Source organism: Eschrichtius robustus, chromosome 13 (assembly GCF_028021215.1).
Source record: "Eschrichtius robustus isolate mEscRob2 chromosome 13, mEscRob2.pri, whole genome shotgun sequence".
NCBI lineage: Eukaryota > Metazoa > Chordata > Mammalia > Artiodactyla > Eschrichtiidae > Eschrichtius > Eschrichtius robustus.
In genome coordinates, this window is record NC_090836.1 from 46,630,533 (window position 1) to 46,655,343 (window position 24,811).

At 47.5% G+C, this 24,811-nt stretch overlaps 2 protein-coding genes across 4 annotated transcripts; both read left to right on the forward strand.

The window, feature by feature from the left end:
• The first annotated feature begins 999 nt into the window (after nt 1-999).
• RAB5B (RAB5B, member RAS oncogene family) lies at nt 1,000-18,514 on the forward strand. 3 transcript variants are annotated; one of them, XM_068559956.1, is made up of 6 exons: nt 1,000-1,088; nt 12,234-12,496; nt 14,391-14,542; nt 14,824-14,946; nt 15,511-15,604; nt 15,924-18,514. In XM_068559956.1, the coding sequence occupies exons 2-6, from the start codon at nt 12,334-12,336 to the stop codon at nt 16,037-16,039; spliced, it is 648 nt and encodes a 215-aa protein (XP_068416057.1). In that variant the 5' UTR covers nt 1,000-1,088; nt 12,234-12,333; the 3' UTR covers nt 16,040-18,514. The 3 variants fall into 3 exon arrangements, with proteins under 3 accessions (XP_068416057.1, XP_068416055.1, XP_068416056.1); XM_068559954.1 differs by having other exon boundaries at nt 1,059-1,282; XM_068559955.1 differs by lacking the exon at nt 1,000-1,088 and adding an exon at nt 2,371-2,385.
• Nucleotides 18,515-20,455: 1,941 nt separating this feature from the next.
• On the forward strand, nt 20,456-24,641 carry SUOX (sulfite oxidase). Its single transcript, XM_068561365.1, has 4 exons — nt 20,456-20,513; nt 21,965-22,024; nt 22,285-22,462; nt 22,698-24,641. The coding sequence occupies exons 2-4, from the start codon at nt 21,975-21,977 to the stop codon at nt 24,105-24,107; spliced, it is 1,638 nt and encodes a 545-aa protein (XP_068417466.1). The 5' UTR covers nt 20,456-20,513; nt 21,965-21,974; the 3' UTR covers nt 24,108-24,641.
• Nucleotides 24,642-24,811: the final 170 nt, after the last annotated feature.

Here is a 24,811-nt window from a genome sequence, read left to right on the forward strand (position 1 = left end):
TTCCCTACTTCACTTTCCCCTAAACCTGCATCTCCCCCACCCCACCCACCCGCCCCCAGACACACATATCACATACACATACACACAAGGCTCCAGTTCCAGATTTTCAATGTTAGGGCTCAGGAGCAGCAGTATGGTTGGAAGTGGGCTCCAAGGTAATTCGCATTGACGCTGCATTTCCCAGTAAGCTCGTATTGTTTTCTTTTTGTTCCATATCACAAAGAGCAAAGTTTTCTAAAGATACTTATTCACATTTACATGCGATTCAGAATATATCAATCGTCTGTATGAAAAATTATTATACAGGGGCTAAAGTCTCCCCAAGCTACCACTTCTTGGAGTTGCCATTGTCTCAGCTCACCAAAAAACATCTCAGACTGCCGCGGGCCATCCCCAAAATTCCTGTGCTCTGGGGCCCCACTAAAAGGAGGAAGCACCGACGTGAGGGCTGCTTAAATTCCTAGGCTCCGGGTCCCTAGGAGAGGTATTTCCCTTCGCGCCCGCGAATTTGTGATAGAAGGCGGGGCGCCAGAGGTAGGCCCCGCCAAATCCCAGGGGAGGGGCGAAGGTCAGTAGCCGCCTTCCTAAGGCCTCTTTCAACCCCGCCTTGCCTGCCATTCAAGTCCCGAATTTTCGCAGTACTGGTTAAAGCTTCACTTTGACCCGCCCCCATAGCTCACCTGATTAGATGTTTATGAGTTAAAAGGCGGGGTCATGAGGGTGTCGAGATGCTACTGGTTAGAGTATACGCCTGTCAACGGGGTACCGCCCCCTATCTCCGGGAGCTCGCTCTTTAGTGGCTCCTCACCTCGTCCATCTTCAAAGTTTCCCTCTCTGTATTGGTCTGGGGCACCGCCTGTCCAGTCCTCTGCTCTTACAACGTCGGTGAGAGCACCGCCTTTCTCCAGAGGATTGGCGGATTAGCACGCGCAGAGCCCACCCTTGATGGTAGGCGGGTAATCGTGCAATTGGCTGGGGCCCCCGCCACAGGGCGAGGAGGAGGAGGAGGGGCAGGAGGGTTTGGTTGAGCTGCAGCTGTTTGTCTGTTCGACACAGGCTTGGGCCCGACGGGGGAGACGGAGCCCCAGGTACCGGGCTGATGGAGCCCGCAAGGGCAGGGACGGAGGCGCCCCGGAGAGGAGTGCGGCCTGAGGGCAGAGGCGGGTCTGGGCCTCCGCGAGGGTTAGAGTGGCCCACCAGAGAAAGGAGAAGGGGGCCGGGCCCCGGCAGGCCTAATGGGGGCGCTGAGGAGGGGGCCGGGCGGGCTGGGAGCCCGAAGTTGGTGAGTCGGGGAGGCGGCCGGGTGGTGTTGGCGGCCGGGCTGGGGGCCGGCGCGGGAGGCCCGGGGCTCGTGTGCGGGCAGGGGCAGGCCTCATTGAGCGGCGCCGAAGAGGGAGGAACTAGGGGAAAGGGACTGGGCGGCGGGTGAGGTAAGTGCATTCTCCCGGAGGTGAGGAGGGGTCAAACTCGGCGCCCGGGCCCGGAGGGGAACCGGGGCTGGGGCTCTCTCGAGAGGTCTCATTGGAAGGGCCAGGGAAGGGCTCTTAGCTGGGTAAGAGGCATTCTTTTCAGGGAAAGTGACTTATAAAAATAACTAGGGTGCCCCAGAGTTGAGCTGAGAGGGATTTGGGTTCAGTGCGGGAGAACTGAGACAAGCGAAGAAAGCTTTTCTAATCTAGAAGACTAAGGTAGCTGGGGCAGTGGAAGCAGGGCCTCCCATCAGTAATGGGAGCTTCTGGGAATGCTGAAGGGTGGGCTGGAGGCTCTGGGGCTTGCGAGTAATCACGCTTTTGTTCCCATTAGTGTGGAGATGTGGCAACTTGAAGTTTTTTGGTACTCCCAGGGTAGCCAATGAAGACAAAAGTAACTTTTTTTTCTGTGACTTGGCTATTCCAGACTCAGCCCCTGCACTTTCCCTCGAGCTGGTTTAGGCTGCAGCCTCTGTGTTTCTTCTAACCTCCTGTTTCTCATGTCCTGTGAAAAAGCTAAGAAGTTAGATTTGGGGGATGTTTGTTCGTTTCTTTCCTACTTAATAATGTGGTCTATACTGGAGACCATATCTCTCACCTAGAGGTGGGGAATCGGTGACTCATTTTCTGCATTGGAACTGGGCTTAGGGATCCCCAGCCATCCAGAGATCTCCCGACCATAGTTGGTGAAACTTTTGTGGCACTTAGGCTTGGGTATTTCCCAGGCAGGTAATGGTTATGTGGAACCAAGCCTGGAAATATGAGGTGATATCACGGAGGAAGGGATTTGGGGAAGAGTGAGAAATTCCATTCCAGAAGGTTGGCATCACCCCTGTTCTTTGTCTACTTCTTCAGGAGCCCGGGTTTCTGAGCTATTAAAAAGTTGGGTCAAACAGAGAGGCACTTGGGGAAGGAGGTGAGTAGAGAAAAGGAAGATGGATTTCTAAGACATAGGAGTCCCCTCCTCCCAGATATTTTTAACGGTCTACTGACCTCCTTAGTCCCCTCCATAGATTGGAGCTTATTGGATTTTCCCTTATTATACTTCCTCCTTTTTCCCTTTTATACCACTGTATTTTATAAATACATTTTTTCTTAATTAGAAAAGTAATAAGTACATATTTTAAAATATTCAAGTTTTGTAGAAGTGTAAAAAGTGTAGATCCTCCCACATATACCTCACTCATTTCATCCAGAAAGGTCAGAGATAAGAGACAGTAGATTAGACTAATCTTACTTCACTTTGGGGGATGTGCCACCAAAGGCAATTCTGTTTTCATGTTCCCACCAAACTCTGGTTTCTCATTCTTTCCAGTTTTCCCTTCTGGGACCATACTCTGTTATTTATTGTGCTCCTTTCACAGTTCATTTTGTCTTGCTTTTATCAAATTCAGACAAGCAGAGAGCTGTATTCTGGGTTATCCCTCACATCCTTACGCACACATGCACACACACACGCACACACCCCACTTGTGCACTGGGTATCCTAGGAAATGCCCAAGTGGATGGCCAAAACGTCTTTCTCTTTTATGGGCAGGAAAGAAACATTAAAGTGAATGATTTTGTTTGGGAGAATTGTTGGCATCTCTGCTAATGTGAGGAATTTGAGACTTCTATCTTCTGGTTCATGGTCTCTGCATGTTCAGATTATGTGACTGTCCCTTCATTATCCCAGAAGAAGATGATGGTTCTCCTAAGGGGCCCCTGTGTCTGTCTTTCTATAATGATATGAGAAGCTTCCAAATCTCTCTGGCTTTGAAATTGGTTTTCCTCTAAACCTCAGCACAGCTGGGACATTTTATACACCACCTTATTAATTGAATTTGTCCTTACTGGCTTCAGAAGCCCTGTGATGTGCCCAGCCTTTATACAGTGCTCTCAGAAACCTTGATTATTGTCCCCCCAGGAGCTTTTATTTTCTCTCCTGCAAAGCCAGTCCTAGAGAAAGTTGTGTAGATGTGTATGTGTGTGTTTTTTAAATCCTCACTAAGCTTTGCCATTTCCTACATCCTGATGATATCCTGTCCCTTTCTTCTATACATCCCTTCTTGTCTTTCTTAATCAAAGCCTACTTTCAAAAAATGATCTGGAATTGCTCCATATTAAGGTGTAAATAACAAAAAGTCACTTAAAGTATTAATTCTTCCAAGAGTTTTTGCTTCTTAAAGAGGGAGCTAAGGAGTGGAAATCATCAATATAGAATTTCAAACATAGATCTGGAGTTACAAAAATATATTTGGAGAAGAGGACTTTCCCATTGCCCTTGAAGTCATACCTCATCCCATCTAACTCTTACTTTGCCCAGGAGCAAGGATTGCCCTTTTATAGTTTACTCACGTGTGCGCATTGATATGAATTTGACTTATGAGGAGACATGGGGTAGGAGAAGCAAGTGAATAGCCTGCTCACTAATCCTAAGGCATTTCAGGTTGGAAAGTAACCAAAGTGTGAGATGTTGAATTTAAAATAAGGAAACGCAACAGCCTTCTTGGAGGAGGGATACCTTAAAACCCTACACAATACACTCCCACTTCCCAAGAATGTTTTAGGAAAGATTTAGTCACTGACTGACCAGTAACTGAGCTGAATAAGGAGCCACCCAGGTGAGCAAAGTGTGTGCATATTTCTGGGCCAGGTTGTAGTTTCTGTTGAGGGGCAGTGGGTACCTTGCTAGAGTGGTAGTATGTTTTTGTTTTTTTTTTTAAACTTGTGTTTCTGAAGTTCAGGAATTAATAGAGATAATGACCCGAAGTTTTTTGAACATTTAACATCCACTGAAGATTCAGAGAACTTTGTTTTTAGCCACAGTTGCCTCAGTGTTAACGGTGGGAGGGCTGCATATTTGGTGTGATTAGGCCATCTGAGGCATAGTAACGGGTGACAGGAAAAGCAGTTAGCCCATGTGAGTTGCAACAGTACCTTGTGGGCTGGGTCCCAAGAGGCCCCTCCATCCAGGGGAGATCACAAAGAGTCAAGAGGGAGAACTGGCCTTTTAAAAACATTCCCAAATGGAACTGAGTAAGAATCTATTCAGATGGCACAGAAGGGGAGGAGTAGATGGAGGAAGGAAGCAGGATTGCATTGGCCTTAATTAATGAACAGCTACTAGGGACCAGGCATTGTGCTCTGCTCTGGAGATTCAAGATGACATAAAAAAGAGTCACACTTTTTGAGAAGTTCATAGTTTAGCAGAGCAGACAGACACAAACAATTAAGTCAAATAATGTAATAAATGCTGTGATAAGAATACAGGGTTTTTTTTGTTTGTTTTTGTTTTTTGCCCGTGCCACACGGCTTGTGGGATCTTAGTTCCCCAACCAGGGATTGAACCCGGGCCCTGGCAGTGAAAGCACTGAGTCCTAACCACTGGACAGCCAGGGAATTCCCAAGAATACAGTTTTAATACTATGGGATCCTAGAGGAAGCAGTGATGAATTCTGCTAGGGTGAGAGGGTAATTATGCAGTTTCACAGAGAAGGTGACATTTGAGCTTGGCTTTAAAAGACACATTAGGTGTTTGCTAGGCAGACAAAGTGGAGAAAGGCATTCCAGTCTTTCATAGGTCAATAATAGGGAGTTTGCAGTACCATGCTGATAAGAGATAAGAATGCTTTTAGGGAGAGGGTGGGGGAAGTGGAAGGAGTCTCATTTAAGCCTGTGACTCATTGGTTAACATTGGATCAACACAATGAGCCAGGTAGTGGAATTCAGTTTAAGATTTTGGTAATTTGGGGTCTAAACAAAGTTGGAGAGTTGAAGGTGTTTACTGGCTTCTGCTCTGTCTTCCCTGCTCAGTAAATCTCACATTAATCCCACAGCCCATTGAATTCTGCAGAAATTACCATTGCTTTCCTAGCACCTTCCATTGATTTGCTTCTGTTTCAACTGTCCTGGTGGGGGTTGGTCAAGACCTTTTAGAGAAGCACAGTAATGAGTGAGTCCTTCTGTCAAAAGGATATGGGAGTAGATTCCAGTTCCCAGCGAAGGCCTGGGCCTTCCTAACTTGTTTTCAGTCCCAAAGGAAGTACTTATCTAAACTGAATAGAAGCAGAAACTATCCAATCTAAGCTCTTGTTCCTGTCCTGGTGCCTTCTTTGGATTTCAGTTCAGAGTTCAGCATCTCCTGCTTCCTGAAGAGGTATAGTGGTATAACAGGAGCAGGAGGACCTGGCTGAGAGTACTTGCTAGAAGGAGACTTGCTACTAAGCAGTTGTGTGAAAGCTGGCTGTGTGACAACTCCTGGCAAGCTGGTTGATTTTATTTGCCTTAGTTTCCTCTCTGTAAAATATAGACTGGACTAGATGACCTCTAAACTGCCTCTTATCTGGCAAACTGAACTTACAGGGCTAACATTTGGGAGGGGGCTAGACTCCAGTGGCTCTGTGCCTTGAACTCAGTCTCTATTGGTAGATGACAGACTTCTGGAGGCTTCATATGTAGTTGGCATAGGAACCCAAAGCTACCAAGTGGGAAGGAATCTGAGGAATGGAGTCTTGCCCTAGGCAGACTCCATTCCTCAGGTTTCGGCAGGCTAAGAAACCTTTCCTTTTTTTTTTTTTTTGGCCACACAGCTTTCGGGATCTTAGTTCCCCAACCAGTGGTCGAACCTGGGCCCCCTGCAGTGGAAGCTCAGAGTCTTAACCACTGGACCGCCAGGGAAGTCCCTAAGAAACCTTTCCTATTCATATTTCCCTGTGCTGCTGGGAGAGCTGCTCACACTAAAGAACTTGCCCCTCATCCTCCACCTCTCCCTTCCCCAATAGACTGATGACATGGTCATGCCTTAATCCTCCTTAGTTAATGGTCTTTTTTTTAATATATAAATTTATTTATTTTATTTATTTATTTTTGGCTGCGTTGAGTCTTCGTTGCTGCACGCCGGCTTTCTGTAGTTGCGTCGAGCGGGGGCTACTCTTCGTTGTGGCTCGTGGGCCTCTCATTGCAATGGCTTCTCTTGTTGCGGAGCACGGGCTCTAGGCGCATGGGCTTTGGTAGTTGCAGTACGTGGGCTCAGTAGTTGTGGCGTGCGGGCTCTAGAGCGCAGGCTCAGTAGTTGTGGCGCACAGGCTTAGTTGCTCCGCGGCATGTGGGATCTTCCCGGGCCAGGGCTTGAACCCGTGTCCCCTGCATTGGCAGGCCTATTCTTAACCACTGCACCACCAGGGAAGCCCAGTTAATGGTCATTTGATAAGCCATTCTTGTGGGGCTGCACTTCTGAGGGAAGTTGTCATCTCATGTGAACTGGAAGGTTTTTTTTGTTTTTTTTTTTTAAAGCTTGGAATATTTTTTTTTTAACTTATTTATTTATTTATTTTTGGCTGTGTTGGGTCTTCGTTTCTGTGCGAGGGCTCTCTCTAGTTGCGGCAAGCGGGGGCCACTCTTCATCGCGATGCGCGGGCCTCTCACTGTCGCGGCCTCTCTTGTTGTGGAGCACAGGCTCCAGACGCACAGGCTCAGTAGTTGTGGCTCCTGGGCCCAGTTGCTCCGCGGCATGTGGGACCTTCCCAGACCAGGGCTCGAACCCGTGTCCCCCGCATTAGCAGGCAGACTCTCAACCACTGCGCCACCAGGGAAGCCCTGAACTGAAAGTTTTGAAGGGAAGAAAAACCTTCTCCCTTTTTTTGCCTCAGGTTTGAAGGTAATAATCATCACCCCACTTGACTGGTTGGCTGTGATTTATTTTTTGCCTTTGGATGGATCATTTGCCCACTGTCAACTGTTAGCAAAAAAATCACCGCTAGAATAGTGGAGAAATCAATTGAATCTTATATGTATTATTCCATTTCTGTACCCCTGATCTTTTGAGAGTCTAGCTATTGCATAAGAAACATGATACCCTTATTAACATGTTGGGATTAAAGATCAAGGCACAGAGATGGGCCGCCCATCAATTACTGTGAACAGAGAGGGTAGGACATATTCTTGAGCTGAAACATTGGAGTGGGAGATAGTCTTTTCTAACACCATAGTTACTAATCTCTGACAGTTCAATAAAGTTTGCTGATTGGCTCTGGCTTGACTTATCTGTGGGGGTTAGTGACCAACCCGTGTGTCTGTGACTGTTTCCTTTTTTTTTTTTTGGCCATGCCGCGCTGCTTGCAGGTTGAACCCGGGCCACAGCAATGAAAGCGCGGAGTCCTAACCACTGGACCGCCAAGGAATTCCCAACTGTTTCCTATCTTCACACTTCTACAACTCCCTACTGTTTTCCCAGGCCTAGAGAGACGTGTCTGCTGATGAGAATTCAGTCCACTCTAACTTAGTGTTCTGCCCCTTGGATCACATGCTTTGAAATGTGAGGGAGTAAGTTGAAGAATCTAGTAACTTTTTCTGTTGTTTTTTTTATTTATTTATTTTATTTATGGCTGTGTTGGGTCTTCGTTTCTGTGCCAGGGCTTTCTCCAGCTGTGGCAAGCGGGGGCCACTCTTCATCGCGGTGCGCGGGCCTCTCACTATCGCGGCCTCTCTCGTTGCGGAGCACAGGCTCCAGACGCGCAGGCTCAGTAATTGTGGCTCACGGGCCCAGTTGCTCCGGCCTCTCTCGTTGCGGAGCACAGGCTCCAGACGCGCAGGCTCAGTAATTGTGGCTCACGGGCCCAGTTGCTCCGCGGCATGTGGGATCTTCCCAGACCAGGGCTCGAACCCGTGTCCTCCGCATTGGCAGGCAGATTCTCAACCACTGCGCCACCAGGGAAGCCCCCTTTCTGTTGTTTTTTAAGAGTATAGTGTATGTGTGTCAACCTAAAGGAAACTTGATCAGCTTATGATCTGTAGAGGTTTTTTTCCCTATTGTGTCATCTGTTTTCTGTTGTAAAGTGTAGTTATGATGGCCTATTCTCTTTTCCTATGAAACAATGTATATGAAGTACTATGTAAATGTGTTTTTAAAAATAATTCTTGCAGATGCTGAGAAGCCCTAAGAGAAACACATTTCTTAAATGTACCCAGAACTTTGGAATTGAATTCAGTTTCTGCCTTTTACTACTTTCACCTATTATCCTCCCTACCCCAACCCCAGATCCTCATAGATAAGGAAACTGAAGCTTAGAAAGGCAAAGGGAGTGAGTGGCCTAAGATCACAGTGGGTTAATTGGCAAAGCAGAGAATAAAACTGAGGCTTGCCTGATTCCAAAGCCCTTACCACTGTGCAGGACTGCCTCTGTCGACTTTAGCTTTCCATTTTCATAATTGCTCCATAACTTTAGTAGCAGGGTTGGAGAACCTCTGACTCCTGGAGAGCTATATTAAACCCTCATCTTAATTTCACCTGGAAGTGCTTTTTTAGGCTGGCCGGAGACTAGATTTCCTACTAACCCATCTTTCAGTTTCAGGTCTCTCCAAAGCAGTGTTTATTAAACTTTTTTTGACTGTGGCTCATTAAAAAAAAATTTTTTTTACATCATAATTCAGTGTATGTACATACACCCACAAGTGAAACATTTTCACAAAATTATTCTCATGCTTATTATTTGCAATCCACTTGATTTTTTTCTTTTTCTTTTTTCTTTTTTCTTTTTTTTTTAAATATACTGATCATGATCCAGCAAGTGATTTCAAGGTCACTATTGGCTTACAGCCCACAGTTTGAGAAACACTGCTCTAAAGGTTTGAGGATGAAAAGAGCTAAAGAACTGTGACTAGTGGTTAAGAAGCTAATTAATACTGATTTTTGCAGTACTGGTTCCCAGAATTTTGGATTTAATGGACCAATTAATTTAAATTTGGGGGTTTCTATTTTTCCACATAAGTATATTTAGAAAGCTTACTACTGCCTATCAACACCATTATTTGTAATTTTTTTTTTAAAAAAGCAATTTTTAAAAAAATTATGTAGGAAACTTTAAAAAAATATATTTCCTGTTAAAAAAAGAAAGAATTATGTGGAATGAAAAAACCTGAGTCCTTCTCATACCGTTTTCCTCAATCCCACTCTCCTTAGAGGGAGGTAACCACTGTTAACAGATGAGTGTGTACCTTTCCATACCTTTTTCTCTGCAGAATGTTGCTTTGTTTTACAGAAATAGGATCAACCACATGTTTTGTTCTCTAACTTTTTTTTTTTAACTTAACAATAGGTCTTAGAGGTTTATCCATGCAAAAAATACATATTTACCTTTGAGGGAAAACTGATACAAAAAACGTAAGTTAGAAATCTTGTTATAAAGGATACTCCTAAAATGAATAAATTTAGCTTTATGAAGAACTTGCTATATCATTTTTATTTAATCATTTCATCACAGACCAGTGAAAATTTCATCACAAAGTGGCACATGTAGGTATATCTGGATTCTTGGGACTCCGTGGCCTAGGGGACTACAAAATACCCAGTAGGATCAGAGTAATTTCTTGCAGTCCTCTGTCTTAATCTGGTCTACTTTGGGACTTTTCTGGGTTCTCATTTCAATCTCATTTCTCCGTTAACTTCCTCTTTACACATTTTTTTTCCTGTTTTTTTTCTCTACCTCTTTCATATCATGGCTGCTCTTTAGGCATATATTGATAACAACTAATATTGAGATATCCTTTAATATATTAAATTGATCTTTTCTGTGAATCAGGGTCACTAAATAACAATACCTGTCTTTTTTTTTTTTTAAAACACTTTGGCAGTTTCTTTTATTTTTTATTTTTTAATTTTTATTTATTTTTGGTTGTGTTGGGTCTTCGTTTCTGTGCAAGGGCTTTCTCTAGTTGCGGCAACGGGGGGCCACTCTTCATCGCGGTGCGTGGGCCTCTCACTATCGCGGCCTTTCTTGTTGGGAGCACAGGCTCCAGAAGCGCAGGCTCAGTAGTTGTGGCTCACAGGCCTAGTTGCTCCGCGGCATGTGGGATCTTCCCAGACCAGGGTTCAAACCCGTGTCCCCTGCATTGGCAGGCAGATTCTCAACCACCGCGCCACCAGGGAAGCCCAACAATACCTGTCTTACTATTCATTAACACTAGGTTAAATTTTTCACTTAATCCTCAGGGCTACTCTATGAGGTAGGTATTTTTTCCATTTTATAAAGGTGGGAGCTTCCCTGGTGGCTCAGTGGTTGGGAATCCGCCTGCCAATGCAGGGGACACGGGTTCGAGCCCTGGTCCGGGAAGATCCCACATGCCTCGCAGCAGCTAAGCCCGTGCACCACAACTGCTGAGCACGTGTGCCACAACTACTGAAGCCTGCACGCCTGGACCCTGTGCTCCGCAACAAGAGAAGCCCCGCTTGCTGCAACTAGAGAAGGCCCGCACACAGCAACGAGGGTCCAACACAGCCAAAAATAATACATAAATTAAATAAATAAATTTAAAAAAAAAAAGGTGGAAGGTAAGGCTCAGGCAATTTTCTTGATGTCATATTAATAATGATTAATAGCTTAATATTCATTGATATAGCACTTTTTTTTTTTAACTTTGGGTTTGTTTGTTTGTTTATTTATTTAATTTTTATTTTTGGTTGTGTTGGGTCTTCGTTTCTGTGCGAGGGCTTTCCCTAGTTGCGGCAAGCGGGGGCCACTCTTCATCGTGGTGCGCGGGCCTCTCACTACTGTGGCCTCTCTTGTTGCGGAGCACAGGATCCAGACGCGCAGGCTCAGTAGTTGTGGCTCACGGGCCTAGTTGCTCCGCGGCATGTGGGATCTTCCCAGACCAGGGCTTGAACCCATGTCCCCTGCATTGGCAGGCAGATTCTCAACCACTGCGCCACCAGGGAAGCCCCGCTAACACTTCTTTGAATCTCACAGTTCCTTTCCCATCAGAGTCAGGATGATGAAATATATTCAGGTTTGGGTGATTGGACATTCAAAGTCCCAACTTTCTCTCTCTGTCTGTCTCCTCCTCCACCACCAGCTTTCCTAGCCGCTTGGAAGGTAGAGAAGGTGGTTCAGTTTTATTCTTTCATCAAGTATTTATTGCTCGAAGACTTATCCCCTATACCATCTACTGGAGATTCCCGCATGTGTTTAGAAGGTACACCTTCTTTCTCTGCCTCTAACTTGGAGGGCTACAGCTGTTAGGCCCTTTCAGTGTGGAGGGTAGTCTAATCCCTAGGCACCAGGAAGACAGCTGCAAGTTGAGAGTAAGTCAAGCCTACTGACTCAGACTTGATAGATTTTCAGACTTGGAGAGGTGGCAGAAGAAAAGTGAAAGAGTTAATACTGAATGTGGTCTGTTTCTCTATTACCTTTGACCTGAAATGAGAAAGGATGGATTTTCTGATCATTGGAACCTTGGTTATATTTTCAGAAATGTCAATTTTCAGAAATGGTCGTGTAAGAAGGATATAGAACCAGAAGCTATCCCTCTATTCTTAGGATGGGTGACTGTTATCCCATACCCCTAGAGTGAATTTCTCCATTTTGAAAGCTAGAAAAAAGAGGGGGTAAAAAAAGGACAGCACCAGGACACCAAGGAGATAGTAGGATTTAGGGTACTTTTGGGTGGATCTGGGTGCTCTTCGGGCCAACTAAAAGTTGATCAATATGCTGTTCTTTGAAGACCTGGTGGGGAATGATTGGGAGATTAAAAACTACTCTCACATGGTTTTCAGTCTCCATTTCAGCACACTCTACTTCAGATGCAATTCTTATTTTATTGTTCCTCACTCTTACCAGTGAGTGTCAGGTGCCTGGGACCCTCTCAGTGGTGTAACCTTTTAATGGTGGGTGATTGTAAGAGTTAAGTCCTCATATGAGCAAAGAAATGAAGAGATTCTGTCCTTTCTCTAAAAAGTGATTGCAGCTGTAATGGCCCTGTGTTTAATTTTACCTCCTTTTTTTCTTGCAGGACTGTTGAAGCCTGGAAGTCCCCTCCCCTCCCCCCTCCCCCCTCCGCCGCTTTGTGGCATCCCCCTCCCTCTACCCTTTCCCACTCTGATAATCTAGCTATGACTAGCAGAAGCACAGCCAGGCCCAATGGGCAGCCCCAGGCCAGCAAAATATGCCAGTTCAAATTGGTCCTGCTGGGTGAATCTGCAGTGGGGAAGTCTAGCCTGGTATTACGTTTTGTCAAAGGGCAGTTCCACGAGTACCAGGAGAGCACCATTGGAGGTGAGTACTTCAGGGAGAGAAGAGGTTCAATGCTTAGAAGGGCTTTTGAAGGGAGATCTAGGGATCTGTTTGTGAAGCTGGCCCTCTTAGCTCCCTGGAATGGAAATCCTTTAAGAAACAAAAAAAATTGCCATAATGCCCAAAAGCAGGTCTATGTTCATCCTCTTACTTCCTAGAAGAAAGTTAGAAAGGTTGGCCTTTGAGCACCAAGAAAACCACTAATTTTTTTATCTGTCTGTTTTCTTCCTCCTCCCACTCTCATCTTTTTTTTTTTTTTTTTATAAATTTATTTATTTAGTTAGTTGTTTATTTTTGGCTGCATTGAGTCTTCGTTGCTGTGCGCAGGGGCTACTACTCTTTGTTGCGGTGTGCGGGCTTCTCATTGCAGTGGCTTCTCTCGTTGAGGACCACGGGCTCTAGGCGCGCAGGCTTCAGTAGTTGTGGCATGTGGGCTCAGTAGTTGTGGCTCGCGGGCTCTAGAGCGCAGGCTCAGTAGTTATGGCACACAGGCTTAGTTGCTCCGCGGCATGTGGGACCTTCCCGGACCAGGGCTTGAACCTGTGTCCCCTGCACTGGCAGGCGGATTCTTAACCACTGCGCCACCAGGGAAGCCCCCACTCTCATCTTAATGCCAGTGAAGTTCAGTTGAGTGTCATCTTGAGCAGGGTTGGTTTGGGGCAGTGGCTCATAATCAAAGATGTACATCAGGATCACCTGGGGAGCATTTTCATTCTATGCATGCTTGGGCCCTACCCTAGATCTACTGATTAGTATTGGAGGTAGGGTGAGGTTGGTGGCAGTATAGACATGTATGTTTGGAAAAGCTCCTTAGCTGATCCTGATGCACATATCTGGTAAAATAGAGGTTAGAACTAAATACAAAAGATAAAGGAATCTGCCTTTCCCACCTTCGCTACCTTCTCTTTGCCACTACCCCAAAATAGGGTGGTAATTTAATAAAGGGTCTTTTATGAGAACTCCCATGTTAACTCCTTCCCCACTTTTATTGGGGGGGGGTGACTTATTTCCAAGTCACCTTGGAAATGTGTTCTTGGACCAGCAGAGGTAATATGAAAAAGTAACAGCCAAATAATACTGATAATGGTGGGACCTAACAACAGACTTTAAAATCGTCTAATCAGTTCTCTTTTTTTTTTAAATTTATTTATTTTATTTATTTATTTTTGGCTGTGTTGGGTCTTCATTCCTGCATGCAGGCTTTCTCTAGTTGCGGTGAGCGGGGGCTACTCTTTGTTGTGGTGCGCGGGCTTCTCATTGCAGTGGCTTCGCTTGTTGCAGAGCACGGGCTCTAGGCGCATGAGCTTCAGTAGTTGTGGCATGCGGGCTCAGTTGTTGTGGCTCACGGGCTCTAAAGCGCGGGCTCGGTAGTTGTGGCACACGGGCTTAGTTGCTCCGTGGCATGTGGGATCTTCCCGGACCAGGGCTTGAACCCGTGTCCCCTGCATTGGCAGGTGGACCGCTGCGCCACCAGGGAAGTCCCTGTCTAATCAGTTCTTGATGTGACTTTTATCTGAAGCTTATTATCTCCGTCATTGTCTCTTACTCCTGTGTTTTGGTTAGAAGAGGGATGACTCTGGTATAAGTGCCAGTTCTTTCTGTCCCTCAGAGTTTACGATGTTCCCCCATTCCTTAGCTAGAGAAACTTCTGGCAGGGAGGACTTAGCCAAGAGCAGGCTTAATTCTGGTTCCAAGATCTGAAGGAAAATGCTAAACCTTTCTTGTGTGTAAGGAGGAGAATGCTAAACCTTTCCTGTAGCTGAATGGCCTGGGTGGTGACTTATCTTAGACTGAGAGTAGAGAGATTTTGAAGAAGGGTGGGATGTTCCCATACATCCTCCCACTTACAACAACTTCTCTGTTCTCTCATTCATAGCGGCCTTCCTCACCCAGTCGGTTTGTCTAGATGACACAACAGTCAAGTTTGAGATCTGGGACACAGCTGGGCAGGAGCGATACCATAGCTTGGCCCCCATGTACTACAGAGGTGCCCAAGCTGCAATTGTGGTTTATGACATTACTAATCAGGTAAGTGGGCTGAGAAGATTGTCCTTGCTTTTATTTATAGTAATTAAAATAGGTGGGGGAGAGAACTCTTGTTCTTGAAATAGCAAATAAGAATACAGATTATGCTTCCAAGTGCTGAGAAGACCGAGGTAATGAATTACCAGAGACAGGTGGTTTCAGTGAGTGAAGGCTGCTTAGAAGAGGTAAGTTTTGAGACCGGGCTTTGAAGTTGATGGGCCTGGATTGGCAGTCAGTAGGCTGAATGAGCCAGCCTACTCATTCTCATCCTTGTGTTTTCCTAGGAAACCTTCGCCCGAGCAAAGACATGGGTAAAGGAACTACAGCGACAGGCCAGTCCTAGCATCGTTATTGCCCTGGCGGGGAACAAAGCTGACCTGGCCAACAAGCGCATGGTGGAGTACGAAGTAAGATGGCCACAGAGTCCCTCTCTGACACACTCCCTCTGTGCTTGGGACCTCTTTTTTCCAAACCTGCCCTTTCTGAAAATCTCATCTGAGGACATTCATCATCTCATTCCCCAGTTCTGCACCAAGTTAAATACAGCAACACTGTGACCCTAATGCCAGCCAGGAGATTTTAGAGGAGTCAGAAGAAAATTCCAGAGCAGAGGGGTAGGGAAGTACCAGTACCAGCTGTGGGGGTACCAGTATGAAAAGAGGAAGGAGGGAGCAGTTGAATTTGAGGTAAGGGATACTCAAGTGTCAGAACCCAAAAGCCCCCAACCAACTTACCTCCTCCCCAGTAATTAAGATTCCTGACATCTGTTTGTTGGATTAAGTGGTCTAGACCATGGGTCATCCCTTGAGGGAGTCATCTCCAAAATATGGGTCCAGGGCTAGCTGGCTCAGAGGGGCAGTTAAGGGGAGGGAACCTAGGATATTGTCTAGCTCTGGTGCTACATGGGAGTGGAAAGGCAGTACTTGTTCCTGCCCTACAGTCTGAGTCCCAGTACACCCCACCCCTTGCAGGAGGCCCAGGCGTATGCAGATGACAACAGCTTATTGTTTATGGAGACTTCAGCCAAGACAGCTATGAACGTGAACGATCTCTTCCTGGCAATAGGTAAGGTCAGAGCAGCCTGAGGTCTTCCTGTGTTTTTTCCCTTGCCTCCAGGCAAGATGACTAACCCAAGTCACAAGGATAAATGGGAGCGTCTCCTCTTATGAAAACTTTAGGTGTGGAGATACCTTAACTTTCCATTGTGACCTCCATCCTTTGGCTGCATTTTGAGCCCCCTCATCTTCAATGTAGTTTACAATGAAACCTCCCCTCTTCGGAACGTTCTTTTAGTCTCTCGCATTTCCCCTTTCCCCCAATAGTCTTTTTCTGGGGGGATGAGTAAAATCTACCATACTTTGTTCCCTTCTGTTTTTATCTCTAGCTAAGAAGTTGCCAAAGAGTGAACCCCAGAATCTGGGGGGTGCAGCAGGCCGAAGCCGGGGTGTGGATCTCCATGAGCAGTCCCAGCAGAACAAGAGCCAGTGTTGTAGCAACTGAGGGGGTGGCTAGCGGCAAACAAGTATGGAGCTAGCACGAGAGCTCAGAAATAACCTCCATCCCCACCGCTCAGCACACAGCCCCTACGGTAACAGCACACTGGGCCCTGGCTCCCAAGGGCTGCCTCTTGACAGCTCCGTCATGGCACTTTTTAACGCTTCAGCAACAACACCAGGCAGCTGTTGCCACTGGCCTCCTACCCCTGCTCGGGGGCTTGGGGGTCAGATCCCCCAGGACTTACCTTCCAAAACAAACTTTCTTCACTTTGTATTATAGGTGCAAGACAGTGACCTACTTATCTTTCCTCCTCCTCCCCATTTTTTCAGAAAACTCTTTTTTGTCTCCTGCCCTTTCCCCTTCTGCTTTTGGTCAGTCTCTCTTCTTGATCCCCTTTTCTTCCTCTCCCCAGGATGGAGAAGGTAGTGAACCCAGGAAGTGAGGAAGGAGGTTTCCAGTTCAGTCACATTGAGGACCCTGGGGGAAAGTAAGGCTCAGAGCAGGGGGGAGTAAGGAAACATTTCCTTTTTGTTTTTATTTGGTTGGAGTTTCTCATATTTGAAAACACTGAGTTGGCCTTGTGGAGGGTGTTTCTAGGTAGAGGTGAGAATGGGAAGGCAAGCTGTCAGGCACCAGGTTGGAGTCTTGTTAGCTAACTGGGCAGAGGTGGAAGAGGTGGAGATGCAGTGTCATCTGTGGCTCAGGAGCTCTTCTAAGGCTTACTTTCCCCTCACCCAGCCTCTTAGGTAGCTTCTCCCCCATAGTGGGGGAGATTCTGGACCCCAGAGTCCTCCAAAGAATCTTCACTGGTTGCCTGCATCTTTGGCTCTGCTGTGATCTAAATGGAGGAGGGACCAGTTTCTGACACCCATCCTCTGACTTACACATATGCATTTTTTTCTCTCTGGCCTTCAGATGGCCTCAGCCCCAGCCACGATATCCCCCTGCAGTTTGCACTTTAATTGATGGTAGTTCAGTTGTGATACTTGTTTTATGGGGGTTTTGATTGATTTACCTGCCCTCTTAATTTTTTAATTAAGTGGAATCCAAGGTGTATATGAGGTTTGGGGAGGGGCTGTAGAGAACAGTACCGGTGGCAGCTACTCAAGCCCAATCTCCACTGCTAGCTTCCTCCAACTCTGATTCTTACTTCACCTATATTCTTGCCAGCCTAACTCTTGGGTATAGGTTTACCTTTCCTGAGGAGTTAACTGAGCAACTGGAGAGCAGTCTCAGGATAGCATAGGCCGTTGTAGGGGAGTGAAGAGGAGTCAGCAAGAGGGAGGAGTTTTCTGTCCTTTCCCAGGGTTCCCATTCAATTTGATCCACCCATTACCATGTCTTTTCTACTTCCCTGTAAATAGGTATGATCTTTATTCCCACTGTACAGTCTGTTCTGCCCCCCACCTCCCATCAGGCCCTATTTCTTTTCTCCTTTGTTAGTATCTTTAGTTTGGTCCCTCCATGCTTACCCCCCAAACCCATCCCCCATGCAACCAGTGGTTTAATCCACGTACCGCTAGGGGGGTAGTACCACAGAGGCCTACTTGTGGCCCCCTAATATCGTAACACCTGTTCCTGTGGACAGGGAACGACTGGCACTGAAGGTACCTCACAACTGTCTCACATCACCAGAGGACGTTGGGCCTTTCTAAATCTCTAGTCTCTCTTCACATCCCTCATCAGGTATTTTAAGATGTCTTTGGGAAGCCATCAAGGCAAGAGAGAACTCTAAATCCCTTCTTGTTCTAGCCCAGGGTTTTGAGGAGATTGGGGGAAATAAGATAGGAGAGGCCATAGTGACCTAGGATTGGAACCTTTCTGCCCTTTTGGCTTGCAGACTGCCTTCTGTCCCAGAGAAGCTGAGAAATCCATGAAGCTGAGATTCTGAAGGATCCAGCTTAGGTTCTTCCACTTACACCTAAATTCCCTTCCTTTACCAGGGGCAGCCTTAGTTCCCGTGGCCCTGAAACACATACACATTTTCCCCTCCTTTTCCCAGCACCCACTAGCCCCCCAGAGCAGCCAGTGCATCCTTACAAGTGGAAGAACTACGATGGCTCTCTTAAGTTTCTTAGAAATGAAGTTCTTTCTCTGTGTAGTTTTCCCCATGGAGCAGTAGTGAAGATGTTTCATTGCCTTGGGGCTGGGAAACCATTTCTCCAGGCTTCTTCTCCCGTCCCCTGACCTCCTTAGGAACAGGATTGGCCTTAGCTTCTGGGCCTATCTGCTGCCTTCCTTCTACTTCCTATTAGCTCTTCTGCTTTCCTTTGAGCTCTGTTGGGCTTAGGGAATCTTAGTTTTTATTTCCCAGCTCTTCATTTTTTTCTTCTGATTTTTTTTTTTTTTTTTTTGCTTCTAAGAAAGTATTTGCCTTTTTTCCCCTTTCTTCCTCTCCCAACATAACAATCGTGGTAACAGAATGCGACTGCTGATTTACCAATGTATTTAATGTAAGTAAAAAAGGACAAAAAAAAAGTGTATTGGAGTGTTGCTTCTTCTTCTTTTTTTTTTTTTTGCTATTTCTCTGTCTGTTACCAGAAATTTGGAAGGCAACCCAGTAATGTTTTATTGAATCAGAAACACACCCTCCCTTGCATCCTGGTACCTCCTTATTCTCATTAATATTTTCTTGAATAGTGAGATAACCCAATTTGGAGAATAGCCCCTTTATTGCTGTTTAATCACCCCTGTTCCCAGGCCACTAGAGAGCTCACCAAATCTGTCCCTAGCTTATTTTTTTAGGCCATCCTAACATTGTATACATGGAAGGGGGTGGTGGTCTATGGACCTCTGGGCAGACAATTGATGAGATTGGAGGGAGAGGTGGTATTTGTGAATACTTCGAAGTATTATGCAAATATCTATGTGCAGCTTTCTAGGGAGAGGGCCCACTGCCTTAATTAGTATCTCAGAGGGGTCCATGACTTAAGAAAGTTTTTTAAAAATCACTGAGTTAACATTATTGATTGATCATGTGGCTTCTACCCCAACAGGAAAATTTCAACAGGAAATTCTGCTCATTTCTTGCTGTACTTGAAGCCCTCAGTCCCTCACAGTCTAAGTGGAAGTGGGTGGGGGGGAATGATACAGAGAAAAGATTAGGTATGGTTGCAGGTGGAGTTTTGAATTCCAAAGAATCTGAAGGACAGGAAAGACAGAGCCTGGAATTCAGTCCCATCTCTGACAGTTTACCAGCTGTGGCCTTGATCAAGTTACTTAGCTGCTTTCTGCCTCAGTTTCTTCTGTAAAATGAAGAAAATTTGAGATTTAAAGGTCAATTATATAAAGCATGTGTGTGGCTTTATGTAGGGTGACACTTATTAGGCAGAAGTCTCATCCCATGGCTTCAGGCAGTCCTTAACTGACTTCTCTGTATCCTGGGTAGGATAGGTTGGGCATCAGGCTTCTCCGATGATTTAATTGTACACAGTTGAGTTGGGAATCTTTCTTTTTCCAAAAACCTTAGAGCCAAAATCACCTTTTCACTGTCAGTTCCCCTTACTGTGTATCTCTTAGGACTCCCCCCCAAGGCTTCTTCATTCCTAGTAAAAGCTCTTCTAGTTCAGTTTAGGAAAGCAGAAAGGGGAAATGATCTTCACTTAAAGTAAGGTTGTAACTCAACCTTCTAGTCTCTAGAGGGCAGTGTGGATACGTTTGCCCCGGGTCCACAGCTAGCCAATGACAAGTTTTCACTCCCACACCAAATGATAAAAGGGTAATAGCAAACAATTTCCGTTAGTATCCTTTATTCTGATATGAGCAGTTATAATCTTCCTACTTTGGGCGTTAAAATGTCATCAAGTGACGACTTTTTAAAAGAAATTGACAACTAAGCAAAATTAAAAAGATGTCTATTTAGTGTTGTTGGTTCTATAATTTGAGGAGAAATGCAGCTGGTCCAAGGGATCTCGAAGGCTTTGAACCACCATTTTAGGCCCCATTTCTGCTCTCATTCCTGGACATAAAAGAATTGAGCGCTTGATCTTGTTTTCTCTAAAAGGCAAACAGGACTGTTGTAGTTGCAACACAGGCGTTTGTCAAAAAATAGGTTAGAGGCGGAGCTCACCACCGGGAGAAAGCCGGCTGGATCCCGAGGCCTCTAGTGAAAGCACCTTGTGTCTCAGCTGGTGGGGCGGGGCGGGGACATCTCTCAGCCCAACCTTTGGAGTCCTCATCACCTTCCACTGCCCGGGTTCCGGACATCATGAGGTCCCACTCCTCGTCTGGCAGGGGTGGAAGCAAAAACAGCCCGCCCTAGCTCCGAGCCCAGGTGGCGCGCCGCCAGCCTCGGCCTCCAGGAGGCGGGCACAGCAGCTGGGAGGCGGCCCGCCGCCCGCCAATGGCTGGGAGACGAGCCGAGGGGAGAGAGTGGTCCTTTACTCCGGCACAACGTCACGGCGCAGGCCCCGCCCCTTCGCCGGCAGCCGCTGGGCGCCGAGCGGGTAAAAGAGCCACCGTGCGGACGCCGAGCTGGGTAAGGAGGCTGGGGCCGGGAGAGGGAAGAGGAGGAGGCAGGGTTAGTAACCTGGGCGGCGGCGGCGGTCTTGGCACCCAGGGGTGCTCCGAATTCCAAGGACAGCAAAACTGCCAGTACCTGCCTCCACTCCCGCTAGCTCTGTGCTCCTGGGCCGCGGCGGGGCGTTGCTACAAGACACTCCTGGGCCAGCTGTTGGGCAGTGACATGGAACCGGGTGCTTGGGCCCCGGTGCTGGACATATCCATTTTCTACCCAAAGTGACCCTGCGGAGTAACTGTCCACCACCCGCACAAGGGGGTGGCATCCGTTTTGCAGCAGAAGACTGCCTCTCCCAAACTTGGGACACTGGGCTGACCGAGTTCACCTACAAGTCAGCTCTACCTGCACCGCTCCAGTCTGGTTATAGTGGGCTGCTGGGATTGAGGGAAAGTGGGAGGGAGAGTGAGGGTCCCAAGGCCCAGGAGTAAAATGCAGACTCTGCTCCTATTCCTAGCTTCCTCGCAGTTTCTGTGCCGGCACCCCTCTTTAGCATCTCATCAGCAGTTCTGACTCTTCTCACCCCTCCCTGCTTTGGCCCTCCTGGGGTCAGTGATATGCTCAGTGCTGTAAGGAAGAAACTGCTGCAGGCCAGAGCGGAAAAATTACCCTCTTCCTTCTCTAGCCCATCCCCTGACATCCTGGCCATTAACTCCTCAATTTCCTGAGCTCACTGGAATGGCATAGACAAGGTAGGGGTTGGGGTTGGTCCAGATTGGGGTCCAGTTCCCAGCCGGGTTCAATTTTTATTTTTTTAGGGTGGGTAGAGGGAAAGGCCTTCAATGATAATGTTACTACTTGTTTGCTCATCACAGCAGCACTGCTAGGTAGATCTCATTTCATAGATGAGGACACAAGTTCAGAGAGGCTTGTTATCTTGCCCAGGGACAGGGCTGGTTAATGGCAGGACTGGTTTTATAAAAGCAAAGCAGTTTGACTCCAGCATCCGAGCTCCTTCACCTCCCACTCTTTTTCACCTTTTTGCCTCTCTTTGAGTATACCCTGCGGTTGTCCTCTGCTGACTTCAGAAATAATAAACTGGCAAACTGGACAATAGACTTTTGGCTTCTGCCCTTTAGGCCCTGGCCCCCATTGTTCTCTGTAGTGGACAAAGTAGAGAGTGGAGGATGGGAGACAGGTGATTCTAGGAGACTCCCTCCCACCCCCCATTCCTTTCCATCCTGTCAGCATATTCTGTCTCTGAAGTTCTCCAAGTTTTCTCTAAGGGCCCATTTGGACCCCCACTTCCATTCTTTGGCCTCATTACCACAGAAAAAGTTTACCCATTTGTCCAGAGAGCTCCTAGCTGATCTCCTCTGTGTCCTCCTCCCACCCATTCCCTCAAGCTACCCTAATCTCATCCCTGATGCAGGACTCCCTGTCTTGATCCTGGAATCTTCCTTCTATCCTAGGTCTGCCGTAATGCTGCTGCTGCATAGAACTGTGGTCCCAGGGCTCCGACAGGCCTACAGGTAGGCCATCCAGTTCCTAGCCCATATCTCCTACTCCCTGTACCTTTATGACTCTTATCTTATCTGCCAGATTAAGATGGTTGAGGTAGTGGCCAGGGAGGAAAGGGAAAGCCACGTCCCACTTGTCCCACCCACTCCTGAGAAACTAAGTCCCAACTGAAGAAACCAATGGCTAACCTGGGAGAGGTACACCCCAGGCCTTCCCTAGCCCTTTCTTATGATCAGAAGTATGCTACTAAGAAGACTTCTCTCTCTTCCAGACTCAAGTCAGCCCCCTCAAGGCTCTGCATTTGGGCCTGCTCTACAAATGATTCATTTCAGCCACAGCGCTCCAGCCATGCCTTCTCTGGTGATAACTCCAACACCAGGGGATGGAGAGTCATGGGGACTCTGCTAGGCCTTGGTGCAGTGTTGGCCTATCATGACCACCGGTGCAGGGTAAGTAGGGAAGGAAGGGACTTCACTGTCAGAACAAAGGGGCCCTAGTGAGCTCCCCAGGCAACCCAGGCTTTACCACAGAGCCCACGGTGACACTGTCTTCATGCACAGTAGAGACGGAATCTGTTACCTCCATTTCCCAGTGGCTACACCGTTGTGGGTTGGGTCAGGGTGAAGTGAGTGATTTCTTCTTAACATTTTGTTCCCTTTTGCCTCAACCCTGCCCTGCCTGCAGGCTGCTCAGGAGTCACCACGCATATACACGAGGGAGGAAGTGAGATCCCACAGCAGCCCTGAGACTGGGATCTGGGTGACTTTGGGCTCTGAGGTCTTTGATGTCACAGAATTTGTGGACCTACACCCAGGGGGTCCATCAAAGCTGATGCTAGCAGCTGGGGGTCCTCTAGAGCCCTTCTGGGCCCTCTATGCTGTTCACAACCAGTCCCACGTGCGAGAGATACTGGCTCAGTACAAGATTGGGGAGCTGAGCCCCGACGACAAGGCAGCCTCCATCTTGAAGACCTCTGACCCTTACGCTGATGATCCTATACGTCACCCAGCCCTGAAGGTCAACAGCCAGCGCCCCTTTAATGCGGAACCACCCCCTGAGCTGCTGACAGAAAACTACATCACACCCAACCCTATCTTCTTCACCCGGAATCATTTGCCTGTACCTAACCTTGACCCAGACACCTATCGCCTACATGTAGTAGGGCCACCTGGGGGTCAGTCTCTGTGCCTATCCCTGGATGACTTGTACCAGTTCCCCAAGCATGAGATCACGGTCACTCTGCAGTGTGCTGGCAACCGGCGCTCTGAGATGACTCGGTTCAAAGAAGTACGAGGTCTGGAGTGGAGTGCAGGGGCCATTAGCACTGCACGCTGGGCTGGGGCACGGCTCTGTGATGTGTTATCCCAGGCTGGTCACCACCTCTCTGAAACTGAGGCCCATGTCTGCTTTGAGGGACTGGACTCAGACCCCACAGGGACTGCCTATGGAGCATCCATCCCTCTGGCTCGGGCCATGGACCCTGAAGCTGAGGTCCTGTTGGCATATGAGATGAATGGGCAGCCTCTGCCTCGTGACCATGGCTTCCCTGTGCGGGTGGTGGTTCCTGGTGTGGTGGGTGCCCGCCATGTCAAATGGCTGGGCAAAGTGAGCGTGGAACCAGAGGAAAGTTACAGCCACTGGCAGCGGCGGGATTACAAAGGCTTCTCTCCATCTGTGGACTGGGACACTGTAGATTTTGACTCGGCTCCATCTATTCAGGAACTTCCTGTCCAGTCAGCCATCACACAGCCCAAAGATGGGGAGACAATAGAGTCAGGGGAGGTGACTGTCAAAGGCTATGCATGGAGTGGTGGAGGAAGAGCTGTGGTCAGGGTGGATGTGTCTCTGGATGGGGGCCTAACCTGGCAGGTGGCTGAGCTGGATGGAGAGGAACAGCGTGCCCGAAAGGCCTGGGCCTGGCGGCTATGGCAGCTGCAAGCCCCTGTGCCAGCTGGGAAAAAAGAATTGAACATCGTTTGTAAGGCTGTAGATGACAGCTACAATGTTCAGCCAGACACAGTGGCCCCAATCTGGAACCTGCGAGGCGTGCTCAGCAATGCCTGGCACCATGTCCACGTCCATGTTGCTCCATGAGAAAGTGAAATGGAACCATCTACTCTCCAGAACCACCTTCTGAACCCCTTTCCACACCCATCCCTTGGCCTCAGTACCACAAAACATCCTTCCCTCCACCTCTCCATGTCTTGCATCACAACCCTGACTATGCCTTCCGAAGCCACACACAGGTACATGCATTGCACACTTCCACCCAGGCACCTGCTTCCCTTTGACAGGAGGTGTTACGTACCCCTCCTGGCCACTGACCCAGTGCCTTCGAGGAGGTAAGAGCTGCTGGAGCAAAGGGCTAGAAGTAGGAAAAGTAATTCTGGAAATAAGTGCTATTTTCTCTACCTACCCTATCTCCATTTCTAACGACTATCACCACTGAGGCCTTATTTTGCTTTTCTTCTTGGATTCTTCAGAGAATGTGTGAGGATATGTGTAAGAAAAGTGTATATGCAACTTTTTACTGCGTCTCTAGGTTGCCAGGGGTTGTGAAGGGCGCAACCCTCTCCCTTTATTGTTCCACTTTTCTAAATACATCAATAAAATATCTGTTTAAGACTACCACTCTGAAAGAGCAAAAAAAGATTATGACCTTTGGGACTTCTTGAGGCTGGGGAGTGAGCAAGTTGCAGGAGGGCGGTGCACTGATTGGTACTGGGACATCTAGTGAGACAACCCAAAACAAACAAAAAGTGGGGGGAAGGGAAAAAGGAAGCAGGGGCAGGGAGGTC

Excerpts from the sequence above, each read along its gene's own strand:
- RAB5B (XM_068559954.1), top strand. The coding sequence starts at position 1,236 with ATGGGGGCGCTGAGGAGGGGGCCGGGCGGGCTGGGAGCCCGAAGTTG. Across the intron at positions 1,283-12,233 it reads GGGCTGGGAGCCCGAAGTTG|GACTGTTGAAGCCTGGAAGT; the intron begins GTGAGTCGGGGA and ends TTTTTCTTGCAG. Across the intron at positions 12,497-14,390 it reads CCAGGAGAGCACCATTGGAG|CGGCCTTCCTCACCCAGTCG; the intron begins GTGAGTACTTCA and ends TCTCATTCATAG.
- SUOX (XM_068561365.1), top strand. The coding sequence starts at position 21,975 with ATGCTGCTGCTGCATAGAACTGTGGTCCCAGGGCTCCGACAGGCCTAC. Across the intron at positions 22,025-22,284 it reads GGGCTCCGACAGGCCTACAG|ACTCAAGTCAGCCCCCTCAA; the intron begins GTAGGCCATCCA and ends TCTCTCTTCCAG. Across the intron at positions 22,463-22,697 it reads ATCATGACCACCGGTGCAGG|GCTGCTCAGGAGTCACCACG; the intron begins GTAAGTAGGGAA and ends CCCTGCCTGCAG.